Source organism: Eutrigla gurnardus, assembly GCF_963514095.1.
Source record: "Eutrigla gurnardus genome assembly, chromosome: 20".
Taxonomy (NCBI): Eukaryota; Metazoa; Chordata; class Actinopteri; order Perciformes; family Triglidae; genus Eutrigla; species Eutrigla gurnardus.
In genome coordinates this window covers 8,742,819-8,761,800 of record NC_139931.1, presented here as the reverse complement: position 1 = coordinate 8,761,800, position 18,982 = coordinate 8,742,819, and the positions used below count along the sequence as shown (strand labels likewise).

General features: G+C 45.4%; 4 protein-coding genes across 9 annotated transcripts in view; 2 read left to right on the top strand and 2 right to left on the bottom strand.

The window, feature by feature from the left end:
• crebbpb (CREB binding lysine acetyltransferase b) overlaps window positions 1-3,373 on the top strand; it is a 40,583-nt gene extending 37,210 nt beyond the window's left edge. For all 6 annotated transcript variants that reach the window (XM_084037331.1, XM_084037327.1, XM_084037330.1 and 3 more), the window contains exon 31: window positions 5-3,373. In XM_084037331.1, the coding sequence (XP_083893457.1) occupies window positions 5-2,353 (2,349 nt within the window). In that variant the 3' untranslated portion in view covers window positions 2,354-3,373. The remainder of the gene's footprint in view (window positions 1-4) is intronic.
• Window positions 3,374-3,955: 582 nt separating this feature from the next.
• On the top strand, window positions 3,956-9,527 carry trap1 (TNF receptor-associated protein 1). The gene is made up of 18 exons (XM_084037650.1): window positions 3,956-4,166; window positions 4,576-4,749; window positions 4,830-4,912; window positions 5,004-5,144; window positions 5,259-5,330; window positions 5,477-5,637; window positions 5,822-5,931; window positions 6,026-6,099; window positions 6,291-6,446; window positions 6,535-6,655; window positions 6,757-6,826; window positions 7,015-7,162; window positions 7,251-7,436; window positions 7,656-7,794; window positions 7,889-7,974; window positions 8,257-8,402; window positions 8,491-8,563; window positions 8,908-9,527. Exons 1-18 carry the CDS (start codon window positions 4,031-4,033, stop codon window positions 9,007-9,009), a joined length of 2,178 nt encoding a protein of 725 aa, XP_083893776.1. The 5' UTR covers window positions 3,956-4,030; the 3' UTR covers window positions 9,010-9,527.
• A 318-nt stretch (window positions 9,528-9,845) lies between these two features.
• On the bottom strand, window positions 9,846-14,081 carry LOC311031368 (MAPK regulated corepressor interacting protein 2-like). Its single transcript, XM_084037651.1, has 5 exons — window positions 13,610-14,081; window positions 13,449-13,518; window positions 12,889-13,028; window positions 11,822-11,908; window positions 9,846-10,057 (listed from the first exon to the last, which is right to left on the bottom strand). Exons 1-5 carry the CDS (start codon window positions 13,659-13,661, stop codon window positions 9,987-9,989), a joined length of 420 nt encoding a protein of 139 aa, XP_083893777.1. The 5' UTR covers window positions 13,662-14,081; the 3' UTR covers window positions 9,846-9,986.
• Window positions 14,082-14,255: 174 nt separating this feature from the next.
• On the bottom strand, window positions 14,256-18,906 carry LOC311030758 (glycerophosphodiester phosphodiesterase 1-like). The gene is made up of 6 exons (XM_084036729.1): window positions 18,543-18,906; window positions 16,753-16,928; window positions 16,444-16,549; window positions 16,229-16,321; window positions 15,799-16,010; window positions 14,256-15,621 (listed from the first exon to the last, which is right to left on the bottom strand). Exons 1-6 carry the CDS (start codon window positions 18,801-18,803, stop codon window positions 15,474-15,476), a joined length of 996 nt encoding a protein of 331 aa, XP_083892855.1. The 5' UTR covers window positions 18,804-18,906; the 3' UTR covers window positions 14,256-15,473.
• Window positions 18,907-18,982: the final 76 nt, after the last annotated feature.

The following is an 18,982-nucleotide window of genomic DNA, read 5'->3' as shown; positions in this document are numbered from 1 at the left end:
TCAGGACTATGACTTATGTATTAACTGCTACAACGCTAAAGGCCATGAGCACCAGATGGTGAAGTGGGGCCTGGGTCTTGACGATGACAGCAACGGTCAGGGTGGCGAGGCCTCCAAGAGCCCTCAGGAGAGCCGTCGTCTCAGCATCCAGCGCTGCATCCAGTCCCTGGTCCATGCCTGCCAGTGTCGCAATGCCAACTGCTCTCTTCCTTCATGCCAGAAGATGAAGAGGGTGGTTCAGCACACCAAAGGCTGCAAGCGCAAGACCAATGGCGGTTGCCCTGTGTGCAAGCAGCTCATCGCTTTATGTTGTTATCACGCCAAGCACTGTCAGGAGAACAAGTGTCCTGTTCCCTTCTGTCTTAACATCAAGCACAAACTCCGTCAGCAGCAGCTGCAGCACAGGCTCCAGCAGGCTCAGATGATGCGCCGCAGGATGGCCACCATGGCTGGAAGGGGAATGCCCATGCCATCTCCACCTACCTCAGCTGCCCCTGACACCCCAAACTCTGTGCAGCAGCCTAATACACCACAGACTCCCCAGCCCATGCCCAATCAGCCTCAACAACAGCAGCCACCAAACCCTGCCAATATCGCCCAAGGCTTCCCCAACAACGGCCGCAGCAGCCAGCCCCCTACACCGGTGCCGCAGGGCAAACCGGGGCCTCAGTCATCCCCTCTCCATCAGCAGCAATCACCTCTGCCTAACATGCCCCACCAACAGCAGCCTCAGCCTCAGCAACCACCACCGCAGCAGCAGCAGCAACAGCAACAACAGCAGCCACTGCTGGCAGCTCTGAAGGTGGCCAAACAGATCGAGATGGTAGCCAAGGCGAAGCAGCAGCAGCAGCAACAGCAACAACAGAATTATGCCATGAACGGGATGCCCATGAACCACCCACGCATGATGGGACCCATGCAGGGTCAGATGCAGATGATGCAGGGGCCACGGGGGCCCCAGGTGATGCAGGCTATGCAGCAAGGCCAATGGGGTCCAGGGATGCAGAATCCCATGCAGAATCCCCAGGGTCATCAGCCACAGGTCCCTCCTCAACAGGGCCCCATGGCCCCTCAGCAGGCTCAGGGAACCCCCATGACCCAGCAGGGCCAGCTCATGCAGAGGCCCATGATACCCCATCAACAAGGTCTCCAAATGCCTGGGGTCATGCCCTCCCAGGGTCCCTCTCAGCAGGGCATGACACCGCAGCAGCAAAACATGCCAAGGGGGATACCTGGCAACATTCCTCCCAGTGCCCTGCAGGAATTACTGCGCACCCTCAAATCTCCCAGCTCCCCACAGCAGCAACAGCAAGTCCTAAACATCCTCAAGTCTAATCCCCACCTCATGGCTGCTTTCATTAAACAGAGGACGGCCAAGTACCAAGCCACCCAGCCGCAGCAACAGCAGCAGGCGCAACAGCAGCAGCAGCAGCAGAATGCTCAGGCCATGCTGGGGTCCCAGGCAGGAATGCAGGCCATGGCGGCCATGGCAAACCAGGTGCAGAGGCCAGTGATGGCACCTCAGCAGCAGCCTCCTCAGCAGGCAGGACCCCAGGGCATGGCAAACATGGGTCCCCAAGGCCAAATGATGAATGCCGCTCAAAACGGCAATCCCCAACTGTACCGCAGACAGCAGCTGCTCAGGATGCAGCAGATGCAGCAGCAGGCGGCACAGCAGCAGCAGCAGCAGCAACAGGGAGGCATGCCCCAGGGCCATGGTCAGTTCCCCCAGCAGCAGCCAGGGCCAGCAAGCTACTCCCAGCTCCGTATGCAGCAGCAAATGGCTATGCAAGGCGGCGGGGGGCCTATGGGACAACTCCCTCCCACATCTCAAATGGGTCAACCTGGCATGGGCATGGATGGGCCCCAGAACCTCCTCCAGCAGCGCATGCTCCAGCAGCAACAGCAGCAGCAGATGTTAAAGCAGCAGATGGGCTCTCCAGCGCAGGCTAACTCGATGAGTCCACAACCTCACATGCTCCAAGGCCAAGCCCAGGGAGGAGCTCACTTACCTGGCCAGACAATGGCAAACACCCTGGGAAACCAAGTACGCTCCCCAGCCCCAGTGCAATCGCCCCGTCCGCCTTCACAACAGCCCCCACATTCCAGTCCCTCCCCAAGGATACAGCCTCAGCCCTCACCTCAGCACGGCGCCCTCCACTCCAGCTCTCCCCACCCCAGCCTCGGAGGCCAAATGTCGGGCTCCATGGAGCAGGGACACATGGGAACACCGGAGCAGAGTGCCATGCTCCCGCAACTTAACACACCAAACAGAGGAGGGTTGAGTAATGACATGGGTATGGTGGGCGACACGACAGGAGACACGCTGGAGAAATTTGTTGAAGGATTGTAGCATTTTGGGACAGAAGAAAGGTCTCAGTTCTGTTTTCAGCTTAGAATTTTTTGTACTTTCTGGTGTACAAAGCTAAAAGAAATACAAACATACGAGTCATACGAGGCCTACAGCCTGTGAACTTTCCTTAAACCAAGGGACTGCTTTTTCTTCCAAAACAGAAAGTGATTTAATACTTGCTGTTGAAAAGAAGACAACAAAGACACAAAGAATATATTTTTGGTTCAGACCAGCCATGCAAGAATTTGCCCTGGTCTTTGTGTTGTTTTAATTTGTTTTTCATTTGTTATGCTCTGGTATTGACTTTTTTAACAAAACTTCTCAAAACAAAAAATATTTCATTTTATTATTCCTTTTTTTATTTTGTACCTTTGCAAATTAATATCGTATTTGTGTTGAGAAGACTGTAAAATTATTTGTCTGGAATTTTTTTTTTTTTTTTTTTGCCAGGTTTCACCTTTCTCAGTTTCTCTATTCCTGGCTAATTTATTATAATATGCCATTTTTCAAAAGGACTGCCTTTGGGAAAGCCTTAATTTCTTTCCTGTTTGCAGAGTCTATGGGAGATAAATGTATTTGTATAGATCTAGGAACTATTGCACACACCCAAACACACAAGGCAGGTGTAAGAGAAACCTGCGTCGAAGCTTGTTAATGTTCACAGGTGCCGGAATGTTCTTTTTAGGCCTGGGCCCAGTATTTGTCTTGCAAATGTTTGAAAAAAAATTACTTCATCTCTCCTGCAGTCAAAAGAAATTCTCATCAAGTCCTGAAACTCTTTTGCCTGTGGTGGGGAAATTAACCTGTTTGACTGCTGATTTGTGTTCAGAGAGTTTTGTGCATCATTTTCTCTCTTGCATTAAACTTGAATTGATGATGAACTGTTCTCTAATGTAAATCATGCAGCTGACAGTACTGTAAATATGCAGAAAATAAGAATGAAATCACTGTACAAACTGGTTCAAATGGCTCATTTCGTACTTATATACCATATTGTTAAATAAACCTGTGTGCCACAGACTCTGCTTGTAATGTTTCTGTTTGGAAATAATTTCAAATTATTGTTCTAATTATTAAGTATTACTAATAACTCGTCCATCTCAATTTCCTAGAGCAAGGTCCTTTTTGCCCGACGATAACCCCAAGCAATTCTGTACAACATTGCAAGGAAAGAAAAAGCTCAAACTTGTCACATTTGAGAAGCTATAACCACTAAATATTTGCTTGGAAAAATTACTCCCAAGGATTAGTCGGATATTAAACTTGTAGATTAATCCAAACGTGTTAAATACGTTAATTAGACTGTATATTTTAAAATGACCACCGTTTGACCTTGAAGGGCAAATGAATAACTAAAAAAAATATCCACAGCAAATAATACAATAGTTTACTAAATAAACCGATAAAATATAAATGGATACGTGTCATTAGCACGATTTTTAATACAGCGAAATAACTGTGCACTTCAATACTTTTTTCTTTTTTTTATTCATATCTTACGATCAAAATGAGTAATTTCCACTTTGCATTAGGCAGCGTGATGGGCGCCCTGTCGACGTCATCACTAGGCGCAGTCGCGGGGTCCTCCTTGCGTTACGGTCGTCCGGCGTGTGTTACTCGGTCAATCGAGTGCCATTGAGTTCGTCGACCTGTCTTGCCCCCCCTTTGCATGTCAACATGTCCCGCTGCCTCTCCCTGGCTCGGTTCGCCCTGACTCGGTTCGCCCTCGGTTCCTCTCAGAGGCTCAACTCACAGCTGACGTCATGTGCGCGAGGGCTGAGCAGCGGAATCACCTCGCGCTCCTTCAATAGAGGTAACCTGTGTTTGTTAGCTAGCCGAGTTAGCCTAGCTGGCTAGTTGGCAGCTGTCAGATCCGAGTTGTGTAAACTTCTGAATGCGTCGATGTTTAAGATCGACAGGAGTTTTACAACACTGTGTTGGTGACGTTTTATCGTTACACGAGACTAGCGAGTGACCTCACTATTACGTGAGTGATTTCAAGGGGTAGCCCTAAAATAGATACCATTTGTTTTATTCATCATGTTGTCACTTTCTTCTTTACCTTCCTCTAAGTAAAATAGTGCCATCTGATGAATGTGGTGAATAAGTTGTTACTGGCTTTTAAGCAAAAACATTTTTAATTATTAACGTTTGAATTAATGGGGGTTCTTGATGAGTTAAAGCCATTATAAGCCCCGCCAGCTGACTCCTCCTGTCATCAGACCTGCAGGTCGGACAGCAGCAGAGGTGGAGCAGTCGGCCCAGAGTGTGGAGCTCCTCCCTCCCCTTGAGTCAGCAGTCTTACTACAGCACCCAGGAGGCTGAGAAGGAGCCCGAGAAGGAGCCCGAAGAGGAGCCTCTGCACACCATCATCAGTGACACGGAGTCTGTAAAAGGTACTGTAAGAGCATCCAGAAGCCGATCATTTGTCAGATATAAGACAACCTGAATGTTGCTCTACCCCTGATCCGTGCAGGTTCTCTGTCCAAACATGAATTCCAGGCAGAGACGAAAAAACTGCTGGACATTGTCGCCAGGTCCTTGTACTCGGAGAAAGAGGTAAGGGGGTTTGTGAGCGAGACAACCTGCTAGTGAGCCAAACCGACATTCCAGTATATTTAACCGTTTTTTCACTTCCACATCCCACCAGGTGTTCATCAGGGAGCTGATCTCCAACGGCAGTGATGCACTGGAAAAACTGCGCCACAAACTAATGACGGCGGGCGGAGAAACGGCTCAAATGGAGATCCATCTGCAGACCGATGCTGACAAGGGCACATTTACCCTTCAGGTACACCCAGTCCGCATCGATAATTACTGGAGTTATTGTCATTAAGAGTTTTGTGTGTGTTGTGGGTCTTTTCATGATGACTTTGAGTGACTGGAATCCTCTGCACTCTAACAGGACACAGGAGTGGGGATGAACCAAGAGGAACTGGTGGCCAACCTGGGGACTATTGCCCGCTCCGGGTCAAAGGTGATTGTTGCGTACATCACATTTCAATGTGTCGTCCAAAGCATGGCCAGTGTTGCCCCTGTATTTGTGCTCTGCTTCTCCGCACACAAAACAGTAGTGAACGACACGCAAACGTTCCCTCTTCATTCTCCTTCCCCACACTGCAGGCTTTTTTGGATGCCCTGACGGACCAGGCGGAGGCCAGCAGCACCATTATTGGTCAGTTCGGGGTGGGATTCTACTCTGCCTTCATGGTGGCCGACCGCGTCGAGGTCTACTCCCGGTCCGCCGAGCCTGACGCACCAGGATACAAGTGGTCCTCAGACGGGTGAGATGAAGGGAGGGGAATGCGGATGAAAGTCTTTTAAATCAACATCGAGAGTAGGAAAAGGACATCTTCATCGGAGTGTTCTCTATCATATCGAGACTAAGTCTCCAGCTGGTTCACATTTCCTTTCTGGGTGGGAGGGGCTCAGGATCTTAAATTACCTCTTCTTAATTTTCTCCTTCAGCTCTGGAGTGTTTGAGATTGCTGAAGCCGCCGGCGTTCAACGGGGAACAAAGATCGTGCTGCACCTCAAAGACGACTGCAAGGAGTTTTCCGCTGAAGACAGAGTTAAAGGTATAACTGCTTGACCTGCTTTTATACCTGCAGTGATGAAACATATCGGTGTCGCATCACTCCACGTGCCTACAAGCTGTTGTATCTCTTTCAGAGGTTGTGACGAAGTACAGCAACTTTGTCAGCTTTCCCATCTTCCTGAACGGACGGAGGCTCAACACTCTGCAGGTGAGCAGCGGGTGTCATCTCATCAGCCACAGTATTTTAAACCAAACACATCACTTTACACAGATTTAATGTGACCTCTGTCTCTGCAGACTTCACGTGTATATCTGTAATGAATTAATCCTTCCCTTCTGCACACATTGACACAATTTGAAGTGATACGTAATTGTTGTTTGTCCTTTGCGTCCCATCAGGCTTTGTGGATGATGGAGCCGAAGGAGATCAGCGACTGGCAGCACGAGGAGTTTTACCGCTACGTCGCCCAGTCCTACGACAAGCCCCGCTACACGCTGCATTACCGCGCCGACGCCCCGCTCAACATCCGAAGCATCTTTTACGTCCCCGACTCGGTGAGCAGCTCAGGAGCGGCACGCTGTCGACGCTGGTCGCTGGAGATCTGAGTTAAAAACCTCACCGGAATAATGTTTTTGTCAACAGAAGCCGAGCATGTTCGACGTGAGCAGGGAGATGGGCTCCAGTGTGGCTCTGTTCAGCAGGAAGATCCTGATCCAGACCAAAGCCACTGACATCTTGCCCAAGTGGCTGCGCTTCCTCCGAGGTCTGGATCCTCCAGAGTGGCTCCACCTGTTTTTAAATGCATGATCCGACACTTTTCGATACTGAGCTTATCATTGTGTGTGTGTGTGTGTGTGTGTGCAGGTGTGGTGGACAGTGAGGACATCCCGTTAAATCTAAGCAGAGAGCTGCTGCAGGAGAGCGCCCTCATCAGGTAGGATACCGGTTCTGCACTCTTCCTTGTGAAACGGGTTTGTTGTGTTTTAAGGTGTAATCTGTTTGGTGTTGCTCTTACCCTTTCTGAAATTCTACCCATTTGTGAAGAGTTACTCATAAATCCATAATGCATTTCCCAATATCGCTGCCCTGATTGATTTTTGGCACAATCACGCCTCGCTTCAGGAAGCTCCGTGACGTTTTGCAGCAGAGGGTGATCCGCTTCCTGCTGGACCAGAGCAAGAAGGAGCCAGAGAAGTACAGCAAGTTCTTTGAGGACTACGGCCTCTTCATGAGGGAGGGCATCGTCACCACCCAGGAACAAGACGTCAAGGTGAGGATGCAAACGACCTTATTTAAATGTGGCAGTTTGTTGAATATGAAAGCGTGACCGTCGGACCCTCCGGTGCGTCTCTGAACAGGAGGATATCGCGAAGCTGCTGAGGTTCGAGTCTTCCGCTCTGCCAGCAGGACAGCACACCAATCTGATGGAGTACTCGTCCCGCATGAAGGCAGGCACACGCAACATCTACTACATGTGCGCCCCCAACCGCCATCTTGCAGAGCACTCGCCCTACTACGAAGCCATGAAAAAGAAAGACACGGAGGTGAGCGAGTGGCAGCGATCCAAACTTCTGGAAATGTTTTGTAGCATTCGCTTTATAAGAAAAAAGTCTAGATCCCCCAAATTAATTGGGTGATGGCTTTATTTAGATTTTTTAAATCAGAGAATTAAAAAAAAGGATGCACGTTTTTCTCATAGCAGAGGTCTTGAGTCGTTTTGATAATGGAACTGAAATGTAATCTCCCGCGTGTCTTCCGTGCAGGTGCTGTTCTGCTACGAGCAGTTTGACGAGCTGACCCTGCTCCACCTCAGGGAGTTTGACAAGAAGAAGATGATCTCGGTAGAGACGGACATCGTGGTGGATCACTACAAAGAGGAGAAGTTTGAGGACAGCAAGCCCGGTACGCTCTTCTCTCATATCTCCAGTTAACGCGGCGCTGCTCCGGCGGTCATTGCCGTTAGTCCTGACTCGGGTTTATGTTTCGTGTCCCGCAGCCTCCGAGCGTCTGACCCAGGAGCAGGCCGACGACCTGATGTCCTGGATGAAGAATGCTTTGGGGCCCCGAGTCACCAATATAAAGGTAAAGTTACCAGTCTAATCCTGACTTGTCCCCATTAGCAGAGGTTCTTCAACACATTTAATTATTATTATTTCTATTAATGAGCTCAGCCTACCTGTACAATCTCTCAGAAATCATGTAATTTAGGAAAAACATGGTAGATGTTTATGTAGGTGGACGATGACGTGTTTTCCTGATAAGAAAGCAGGTCCGTTGTGATTTAAAATAATTGTGCATATTGTTTTCTTCAAGGTTGGTGTCATGTTGTGTTCTCACTGAGCTGATAAATTCTCCTGTCCTTAGCTGACGCCTCGGCTGGACACCCACCCGGCTATGATCACGGTGCTGGAAATGGGCGCCGCGCGCCACTTCCTCCGCACCCAGCAGCTGGCCCGCACTCCTGAGGAGAGAGCTCAGATACTGCAGCCCACACTGGAGATCAATGCAGGGTGAGGGGGGGGATGGGTTCCACCGGATGGAGGGAGTATGTGCCCATGTTCAGTTCTCACTGTCTTGTTCTTGTCTTTTATGTGACAGACATGATCTGATCAAGAAGTTGCAGGCACTGAAGGACACAAACTCTGAACTGGCTGGACTCTTACTAGAACAGGTACTTTTTTTATCCCAAGCAACTTCCAATAAGTGTAGGATGCTATTGTATTTTATTAGCAATAAATATAGAAACCAATGGTGCAGTTTGAAGAGATTTTCTTATACGCATCACACAAGTCTGGCTTACTTGGTTGTGCTAAAGCCACACTCCAAGAGATGGTTTCTTAGAGCTGCATGTGGAAAACACGTTACAGTAAGAAGGCCTCATTGTTTTCTCGCCTACTCCCCTTTTAAATTGCCATCCTCGTGCCAGGAAGTCTTAAAAAATAGAAGTTACTACTTTCACCTTTTGTCTCTTTTCTGAATTGGCTTACAGTCTCACACATGTTTTTATATTTTCAGATCTACGATAACGCCATGATCACAGCGGGGCTGAACGACGATCCCCGACCCATGGTCTCCCGCCTTAATGACCTGCTGACTAAAGCTCTGGAGAAGCACTGAGGATTGCTCAGAGACTTGAACAGTGCAGACTGAAGGATGTAAATACGGAGCGCTGCTGGCTCGAGGACTAACTGCTGGAAGCTTCCCCGTAAACACTTGTATGTGTTTATGCTCGGCCCCATTTCATCAGGCTCGCCGCCGTCCACACTCAACGTTCTGGATGCAAACCACACAAACGATGTAGAGTTTACAAAAGGAAAGCTGCCAACAGTAAGCAAAATGCATTAGAAACGTTGTCAGGCCAATAGTGTGGAGGGAAATCCACATCTTCCCATCCTCGTGAAATACCATGCGTGACAGTTTTAAGTGTATGTTACAGCTTTCAAATGGGAAGACATCAGGGTTTAATTTAAAATGGAAGAGAGCCATTCACTTTAACCACTTATATTTTCCCCCCCTCATGTTTTTCTCCCATTTTTGCAGTTTAGAACAGGCTGAATACCTGAACTGAAGAATACGTCATGTAATTAAATGTTTTCAAACCAAGTCAAATGATAAATAAACTGTGGTCGATGGTGTGTGAGCTGCAAATGTGACTGTGATGAAACTTGGATTCTCTACACATTTAACAGGGAATCTAATAAAATATAGCATCTGTAAGGTTTGTAAATCTGTTGCCATCCTGAGTAAACAAAAAGATTCCAACACAGAACTTTTGAAAATACAAATTTACTGCATTTCAAAGTAACATGACATCACTGACGCAAGGGTAGAATGATGAGAAAAACATCCACTCCAGGATGTTGTCCTCTGTGCAGTCTGTCACAGACCGAACATTCAGAGACGGGTTGCAGTTCAAAGGGCGAGAGTTCAAGTGAAGTGGTTCTTCACGTGCAGCGTCCCAGCGCTGTCCCTTTAAACCACATGAGTGCACCTTTAGCCCGTCACACCTCCAGCCCAGGCTTCTTCTCCGAGCCATCCTGCTTCAGGTCTCAACTCCTGACCGTCCATCAAGATCCTCAAATCCCAGAAGAGTGTCAGGATAGCTTGTCGATGTTGGCTAGGAAACGTTGGGCCCACCATTCGTCCAGATCGATGGGAACAAAGTCTGAAACAAAGCAAAACAAAGTCTGTAATTACAATCCTAACACGCTGTTGGAGGAAATCAAAAGCCATAGTCAAATTTTTCAGGGGAAAAAAAGTCATAGTATAGTACGTTGAAAATTCACAAAAAAAGTCAGTCGCTAAAATTCATAAATTGTTGTAAAAAAATATTAAAAAGTCAAAAATCCCTTGTATAATATGTAGGAAAACTGCCATTCACCACTACAGGATGCTCAACAACAAATAAATGTAACATTTTTATCCATTATTTCCTTATTGACTCAGCACAAATTACATAATTAACAACTCCATCAGGAGTCCCTTCTCTGATGTGTCCGCATTTAGCTAATTGAAGTTATCCGTTAGCCAGAGTGTATTTCGAGTCGTGAGTTTTGACGCCCTCGCGTGGTTATAGTGAGAAACTGCAGCACTTAAATTCCTGGCAAACAAACGGCCCATTACCTCGTTCTAGTCGTGTTATCAAAAAGGCAAAGTCTCATTGTTGCACACCTGGTAGCTATGTTTATACCAGTTTAGGAAAGTAGACATGTTAGCATAGCATTACTACCATATTGTTTCAAAGTAACAAAACACAAGCAAACTTAATCAGCGCCGAGTTCTCTGACGGCAACAGTTACAGATTCAGATTCAGACAACGTAAAACAGGCGGCTAATTTAAACCAGCTGTTCAAAGTGCTTCAGGTTATCAAGGCAGTCCCGGGTCAATACTGCCCTCTAGTGGTCACAATAGGACACGGCAACACGTAAATGTGTCAAGCTAAAGTCAATACATCCAAGGGAGTATAATACCACTTCCGGTACATCCTTTCAAAATAAGGTCAAAACACAAATCATAACAGTCACAATCGCAGACGTCTTGAATATGTATACATGCTTTTTAAAAAGCATACTATACTGACTTTTTCTTAATACTACACTATGCCCTTTTCTTAATACTATGACTTTTTTCCTTCGCTGCTTTTGACATGCTATAGTCGATTTTTTTATTACTTTTTCCAACTTGCAATAGTAGGACTTTTGGTATAGCATTTAGAAAAAAAGTCCTGAAAAAAGTCAGTATAGTATGTCAAAAAAAGTATTGTAAAAAAGTCCTGAAAAAAGCCATAGTATGGTTGAAAAAAAATCATGAAAATATGATGAAAAAGGTCATTATATAGTATGTCGAAAAAAAGTCCTGAAAAAAGTATAGCATTTCGGGAAAAAAAGTCATGAAAAAAGTCATTAAAAGAAGTCATAGTTTAGCATTTGAAAAAAGTAATGAAAAAAGTTGTGAAAAAAAGTCATAGTTTAGCATTTAAAAAAAGTCATGAAAAAAAGTATATCACGTCGAAAAAAATTAATAAAAAAGTAAAAGTATACCATTTAAAAAAAGTCAGTCAAAGTCATACAAAAAGTCAGTTTAGAATTTCAAAAAAAGTCATGAAAAAAGTCATGAAAAAATGATCCTAAATTGAACAGCACATGCCACACATGAATTCCCCATAAACAAATACTAAAACGGTCCTTATTACAGTAGACCGTTGGCCTTCAGGCTGTTAGTTTAGTCTCCATTATTCTAACGTTAAGAAGTCTAGTTCCAACTAAACTCTTAGCATCAACTGTGTTTAGACATTTGTTCAGGATCATTTTGCTTAGTTCAACCTTAACTGGCCAAATGCTGATGACTACACTGCCGACATGAGCATGATCTCGGGGGAAGCTGTACCGTGTGAGGAGTACTGTGGGGAGGAGGGGGAGCTGTACTCACTGTCCATGTGTGGGCTGGGAGTAGTTTCTTTGTAGTGGACTGCTCCCTGCGCCTCCTGATGCTCCTGCTGCACCACCTCCTGCCAGGCTGAAAACAAGGCCACTCAGTCAGTATACTAATGCTTTTATACAGTATACGTCAAGAAAACAACATTACATACTAGCAAATAATGGGGGATTTGTCAACCTCTTTTAAGTCAAATTGATTATTCGTACATTAAAGAAGCAGATAAATCCATTTTGATGATGGATTTACGCTGAACCCAAGGATACGGTTTTAAGATTGTAATAACTGTGTAATAGCAGATGTCCTCATCTACCAGGTTTAAATCTTCTGTATCTCACTGTCACTCAGAGTCAAACAAACGGTCCACTAGGTCTCTGCTTCAAAGGCCTGACAGGCAAATAATGCTACTGGTCACACGTGTGTGTGCATAAAATTGATTTTTATCTCTGGTCGTCGGGTTCAGGTCGTGACTTTCAGAAAACTCAAACAGTTATCATTGTTTATATTATGCATTGTGGCACTCTGAGCACCCCCCCCCTCTCTCTCTCTCTATGGGGGTGGGCCTTCTTTTTGTCCTTGTCCACCAAACGACAAGGTTACTGAGGTTGTTTATGACCTGCTGTGGCGAAATGAAGTCTCCCAGACACTGAATGAGCCTGCGAAGTGTGCACTTCAAAACTGGGTCACCGTGTAGAGTTTCACCTAGACCAAACAAAACCCATTCATTCTGTCAGACGTCGTCGTTGTCCCTCCTCACAGCAGATAAGACTCTTTCCCCCCAGAGAGTGGCTGCAAGAAAGAGCCGTTTCCTTCAGCACATGTGTCGGCGTGAGTCGACGGGAGCAAGATATGTGGATGGGAAGGGCATTTTTCTGCCAGGTGCCTATCACGCCTATCAGTGTCAGAGCAGCTGTGTGGGTGAGGCCTCAAACACTTGATAGTACAACTATGTCATTCACAAAACAGCCGACGAGGGCCTGGTGTCGGGACACAGTGAGACAATAAAAAAAATGTTGTCGCCTCCTTGTATTTCCAGTCAGACTGTCCCTTTGTTTCCTTACCGTCGTAGACAAACTTGACGTTTTCCTCGTGCACGTGCGTGAAGCTCTCTTCCTGTTGGGTGTCTGCAGGGAGAGCCGGAGCAGGGTGATGGTACTTCTTACCGTTGGGACGGTTGAAAACTATCTTGGGAGCAGGAAGGCTGATGGGTATAAAAGAAAAATAACAATAAAAGAAATGTCACCATATAGTCTCACAAAAGCAGTTGGATGTTTTCTGCAAATGCTGCATATAATACATGTGATAAATCATTCATTGTGTCAACCTTGGGGCCCAAAGCCAAGCATGGCTGGCTGTGTGGGATTCAGAGATTGCAACAGCTGAATGAAGGACCATGTGCCACCTTGACTTCCCCACAAGGTCACACACACACACCCCACTCCCACCCCCGGGGGGGGAAGCCACGGTGTGAAGGTCTTCTAAATCATTCATGCCGATGAACAAACGCTGTCTGATGACGTAGCTCGCTGCTGGAACACACTGTCATCAAACGAACCCGCAGCTGATCCGCCAAACCAGCCAGAAAGAGTCACGTTTCATGTGTTTAAGTTTGCACACTTACTCGGGGAGACTCCAGGACGTCTGCTTGTGCTTGAAGTCGTTGATTTTGTTGTCAAGCTGCTGAGTAGGACCTTAAAAAACAGCACAGAGTTCAGAGTTTACTCCCCCCCCCCACCTGAACACAGGATGAATGTGTGCTGAAGCTGCAGGTCACTGACTCACCTGTCCGCCGCTGGGTCACCAGTTTGCTGGGACCTTTTGTGATCGTGTACATCGTGCGCACGAGGAGTCCACTTTGGCACGTTGTAGTAAGAACACGTCCAGATGCAGGCGAAGTAAAGTCACTTTAAGCTGACTCCGGGATCCGTCGATCCTCTTCAGCTGATCGGCTTGGACGTCACTCAGAGGGCGACGGTTTGAAGCAGATCTAGAGCCCACATGAGACCACCACCACCACCAGCGGGGCTGTTGGGTAACCGCGCAGACAACAGAACAGGCGCTCCTCTCCGCGTAAAACCAAGCATCCCATCCGGCGACGCGTCGCCCGATCTCACCTGCAGCTTCACACGTGTAACGCAACGCACGCTGGAGCCGGAGTGTCCCGCACCGCCACAATGTCACGGAACCTGAAACAGCTGCTGTCATTCATAATTGGACGCGCACAGTCGGAGCGCACCACTTCTTGACGTCCTTTACACGCCTCCCTCGGCGCTTTAAAGAGACAGTGTCCCCCGGAAGTCGCCTCAATTCCCACTGGGAGGCAAATCGGATGACGCGTGACGTTGTGACCTGTTTAATTAATAACAGCTCTGACTTCCCTCACTGTGGCATTCTGTAGTGCACCGTGAATAAAATGCTGTCACGTGAGTTCAACTTGTAGAATGAAGAGTTTATTCAATGGGGGGTCATTCGTCTGCTCCTCCATGTGGCCCCCATCAGCCCAACGGCTCTGTGTTTACAGTACAAGCAGGTGAGCCCAGGTGCACAAAGCAACCACGCTTTACTGGCTGGGAATAGACGGTAGATGGAAATAAAAAGAATGGGTTGACTGAGACACACAGTTGGCCATTAGCAGGAATTAAAGCAAAGAAAACTCTCATACTAACACTTATTACAAATTTAATCATTTACAAAGAAAAGGCAGGAAGTGAAAGGAAAGTTAAATATAAACAAGTTATCCAACTTATCTATTAAACATGATTGTTTTCAGGCAAAACAATTGAGTTAAATAACAATAATAATTGGTGCATTTCTACAACAAAAATGTCCTCCTCCGATGGTTCATAATGAGGGAGTTGAACAAGTTATGTCATAGAAATATGTTGGAGTTTATGCAGACTCTGACACTTCCAGCATTGCATTTCCATCCTTTCAAGTATACAATCAGTTTTTATTATTATTTCAAAGTGTCCTGTATATCTGTGGCACCAAATCATTCCAGAAGGCAAGTTTCTCAACAATCACGTATCATCATGGCAGAATATTAACAACTAGAGTCTATTAGTAAATACATCTCATGATAGCAGGCATCGATATGACGGCAGTATGTCTAAAGTTATAACTATGTACACTGATGTCTCTTTAAAGCCTTGAAGATCAGCACAGATGGTAGAAAATACCTTTAAGGTATCCGAATCCTCATCCCTGGTCCAGGAGAGGTCGAGGTATTGCTGCTGGTAGTAAAGACAAGGAAGTATACAGCTGAGTCTTCATGGTTTAATCTGTAAAAGTACGTTACCTGAATACCAGCTACAGGTAAATGACGTGTTCTTACCTCTACAGTCAATTAGATGCATTTCGGTAAAGCTGGGGTTGTTCCGTTGCCACTACAAAGCCAGATAGCACCAAATTTCAAGCTTCCTCCTTATAATAACTTAATCTAGATACAATATATCTATTATTAGAACATATATTTCAGTATTTCCTTTTATTCAAAAGGACAAAACACTGGGATATATATTAATTATGGTAATTATGTAGTTTTATGTCCAACTAAGGGGTTTCCAACTTCTAACTTGTTTATTAAGAGGCTGTAATATATCATCCCTGTATGTGTGTGTGTGTGTGTGTGTGTGTGTGTAATCATTCAGTAATGTGGATCACAGTCTTCCAGCAGACTGTCGGTTACGTAGCCAATCTTCAGCAGGTTTTGGTAGTAGTCTTTCTCCACCGCGGTGTTTACAGTCCAGCCCACCACCTCCACACCTCGCTCTGCCCAGTACTGAACGTAGTCCCTGAGGGAAGCAAGCAATCAGGAAGGAAGTACAGAAGCATTCAACAACTGGTAAATGCATTATTTTAGAGAAAAATACTTTTTTCCTGGTATGTTGGGGGGATTTGCAATTTGTGGCTCGAATAGTTTTGGCAATGCTCTGAAGAGTTGTACTCGATATATAACAAATTCCACCTACAGTGAGATGAAGTCCTTCTGTATGAGGATGGCAGAAACACCACAGAGTTTCCACAGTATGTGGTGGTGGGCCCAGTCCAACAGGAGGTCCAGAATCCCCATCCACAGGTGAGCCGACGTCGACAGGGACCGAGACGTGCCGTCGTCAAAGCGGCTCAGCCTCCAGGGGCGGTGGATGAGAGCCGTGACCACCTTGGGGTCCGTCTGACGCATCTGTGGGTAGCAAGAGGTCGGAGGTCAACAGAATACTGTCAGAATACATTTGAGCTTTTAGCTTAAAAAAAGAGCCATGAATATTTTAGTGTTCTGGTTGCTTTCATTGGGAGACGATAAATAAACAATTTAGCAAATAAAAAAGGCAGAAAGCGTGTAAATAAATAAAGATAGGACATGAAAATGAGAAATAAATAAAACATTCATATTTATCCTACCTTGTAGATGACTTTGGGTTCAAAGGAAGAAACAATGCTGGAATTGTAAAGGACAGGGAACTTCTTATAGAGCTCATGAAGCACTGATGCCGCCTAGAAGAGGAGGATAAAGGATTCATGTTGTGTAAAAACAGGAGAAATGACCAAAACAACATTATTTAACTATCTGATAATAATCTAAAATCAGTGCATTATTTATTATTTATTTCCAGAACCTTATCAGGTTGATCCTTGACTTCAAAGAAGATGGTCAGCTGGTGTCTGATGCATTCCTCCACTGCCTCTTGCAGAGTTGGGACCTTCTCACCACTGAACTTGTCCCTGGAAATGAAAGTAGGGTTTTTTTAATTTTTTTAAATTCTTAAAATTGTGACCTATTTATTGAGGACAAGGGAGCCATCATATGAAAACTATATTTCTGCAACTTAAATGTTATGAGAATCATCACAGATTCACCGTCATGTTTCTTTAGACTGAAATCACAGGCCAGACTAGTAGAAATGACAGTTTATAACGCAGCTTACTTCAGCCTGTGACGAGCGGCAGCATCTAGTCTCTTGAGTTGGACCAGGTGCATGTTGCTAACTGGTCCAGAGCCGTTGGTGGTGCGGTCCACGGTCTCATCCTGCATCAGTACAGGTACTCCGTCGGCCGTGAAGCTCAGGTCCAGCTCCACTCCACTCGCCCCGTTCCTACTGGCCTAAAGTCGGACATCACAGGGGGATGAGAAGACGGACAGTCAGATTTCTTTGCAAAATGAAAAAAAGTACTTACAGATAAACGTGCCTATGTAAGTAAGAAAGTAGTATTTAATAGAGAGCATATGTCTTCCGCTTCTGTGGGCAGCATGCATATTCTCCAGTGCTACAGACACATATGTGTTGCCCTATAGCCTTTAATAGTAAATGATCAGAAGATTGTTTCACAAATGTCCTTGTTAATAGTAGAGGACCAGTGTTGGCATATTCTGGGAGTATAAACAAACAAACAAAAAAACTAAATTAAACCTAAAATGCCTGGTTAGATCAGATGAAAACAGTAAGAATACTGATTCATTAATATGCCCAAACAATAATAATAATACAAAATGACTGTAAATATGATAGTTTCTTGTCTGTATTACAAAGAGTGATCATTAGTGTTTAGGAGATACATGTCACATCCCCCTCTCTCTCCCATGTTTCCTCTCTATCCACCGCTAAATACAAAGGTGTCTATGCAAGAAAATAATCTTTAAAAAAAAAAGCCTTGATCATATTGTTAAAAAAAGGTCATGCTATAGCATGTCGAAAAATTCACGAAAAAGTCAGTCAGAATATATTCATAAAAAAATATTTAAAATAGTTAAAGAGTCATACAAATCGCTCATATCGCTTGATGCACCAAGTCTCAGTGTAGTGAGTCCAAAACAGCCATAAAAAGCCATGATCAATTTTTTCAGGGAAAAAAAAAGTCATACTATAGCATGTCGAAAAAAAGTGAAAAATCGACAAAATTCATAAAATGTTGTAAAAATGATGTAAAAGTCCTAACATATGCTTCTATAGCGCGTGTCAATCAAAATCTGAGTGTAGTGAGTGCAAAATAGTTATAAAAAGGCTTAGTCATATTCCCCCCCCCCCAAAAAAAAGGTCATGCTATATAGCACGTCGAAAATTCACGAAAAAGTCAGTCAGGATATATTCATAAAAAAATATTTAAAATTGTTAAAAAGGCATAAAAATCGCTCATATCGCTTGATGCACCAAGTCTCAGTGTAGTGAGTCCAAAACAGCCATAAAAAGCCATGATCAATTTTTTCAGGAAAAAAAAAAGTCATACTATATAGCATGTCGAAAAAAAAGTGAAAAATCGACAAAATTCATAAAATGTTGTAAAAATGATGTAAAAGTCCTTAGAGAGGAATGACTAAGACACTAGAGGATGCTGTCAGAGCAGCTGACTCAGCACCTTCAGTGTGTAACAACAGAAATAGAAATAGTGAGGGAGGAGGAAATGATTGAAGCTAATTTTCAACCTTCATTAGAACAGAGAAAGCAGGATGAGCCAATGATGAAACAAAAAAACCTGCCCATCCAGAAGAGCAGGTGATCTGCTTACACTACACAATGGGAAGTCACGACATGCAGGCTAAACAGCTGATATCATCTATATAATTATTGTGGCACAAACTACCTCATGAAATATCCCCCAATATCCCTGCGTTGCTCTGTATTAGAAGCTAGATATAGCATTTTATTAATGAGGGTGTGAAATATTAAATTGCTACATAGATTATCTCTAATAGGGCATCGGCTCCATGGATGACCGTCACCTCTCTGATCGCTGCCAGCGTGTTCTCCGGAGCGTCGTAGCTGCCTCCGCGGTGCGCCACCACCGGGACGCCGCCGGACGGAGCCCTGGGCCGCAGGACGCGGCCGGCCTGGTCCGCGGGCACCGGGGGGAAGCGAAACATGACCATGAAGACGTAGAGGAACGCGGTGAGGAGAGAGGCCCCCGTAGCGCTCCGCGTCGCCAACGCCACCAGCAAAAACAGCGCCGAGAAATACACCACCTCGTCCCCGAGCTGCAGCATGTTGAACGGAAGGATGTTTATATGTCACGACCGGGAAGAAGGAGACAGGGATGAGGGTCTGCTGTGAGCGCTCAGGTGACTACATGGTGGAGAGCAGTGTGACTCTAACATCAAAAACGGGCATATTTAAATATAGAAGTGAAGAGGAGAAAAATGTGCCTATGAGTGCATAATGTAAT

Coding starts and splice junctions, on each gene's coding strand:
- LOC311031368 (XM_084037651.1), bottom strand. CDS start 13,661: ATGTACACGATCACAAAAGGTCCCAGCAAACTGGTGACCCAGCGGCGG. Junction 13,029..13,448: donor ACGTCCTGGAGTCTCCCCGA/GTAAGTGTGCAA, acceptor TATACCCATCAG/CCTTCCTGCTCCCAAGATAG. Junction 11,909..12,888: donor CGTCAAGTTTGTCTACGACG/GTAAGGAAACAA, acceptor CCTTGTTTTCAG/CCTGGCAGGAGGTGGTGCAG.
- trap1 (XM_084037650.1), top strand. CDS start 4,031: ATGTCCCGCTGCCTCTCCCTGGCTCGGTTCGCCCTGACTCGGTTCGCC. Junction 5,331..5,476: donor TTGCCCGCTCCGGGTCAAAG/GTGATTGTTGCG, acceptor CCCACACTGCAG/GCTTTTTTGGATGCCCTGAC. Junction 6,447..6,534: donor TCTTTTACGTCCCCGACTCG/GTGAGCAGCTCA, acceptor TTTTGTCAACAG/AAGCCGAGCATGTTCGACGT.
- LOC311030758 (XM_084036729.1), bottom strand. CDS start 18,803: ATGCTGCAGCTCGGGGACGAGGTGGTGTATTTCTCGGCGCTGTTTTTG. Junction 16,550..16,752: donor GCCGCTCGTCACAGGCTGAA/GTAAGCTGCGTT, acceptor TTTCATTTCCAG/GGACAAGTTCAGTGGTGAGA. Junction 15,622..15,798: donor CAGAAGGACTTCATCTCACT/GTAGGTGGAATT, acceptor TGCTTCCCTCAG/GGACTACGTTCAGTACTGGG.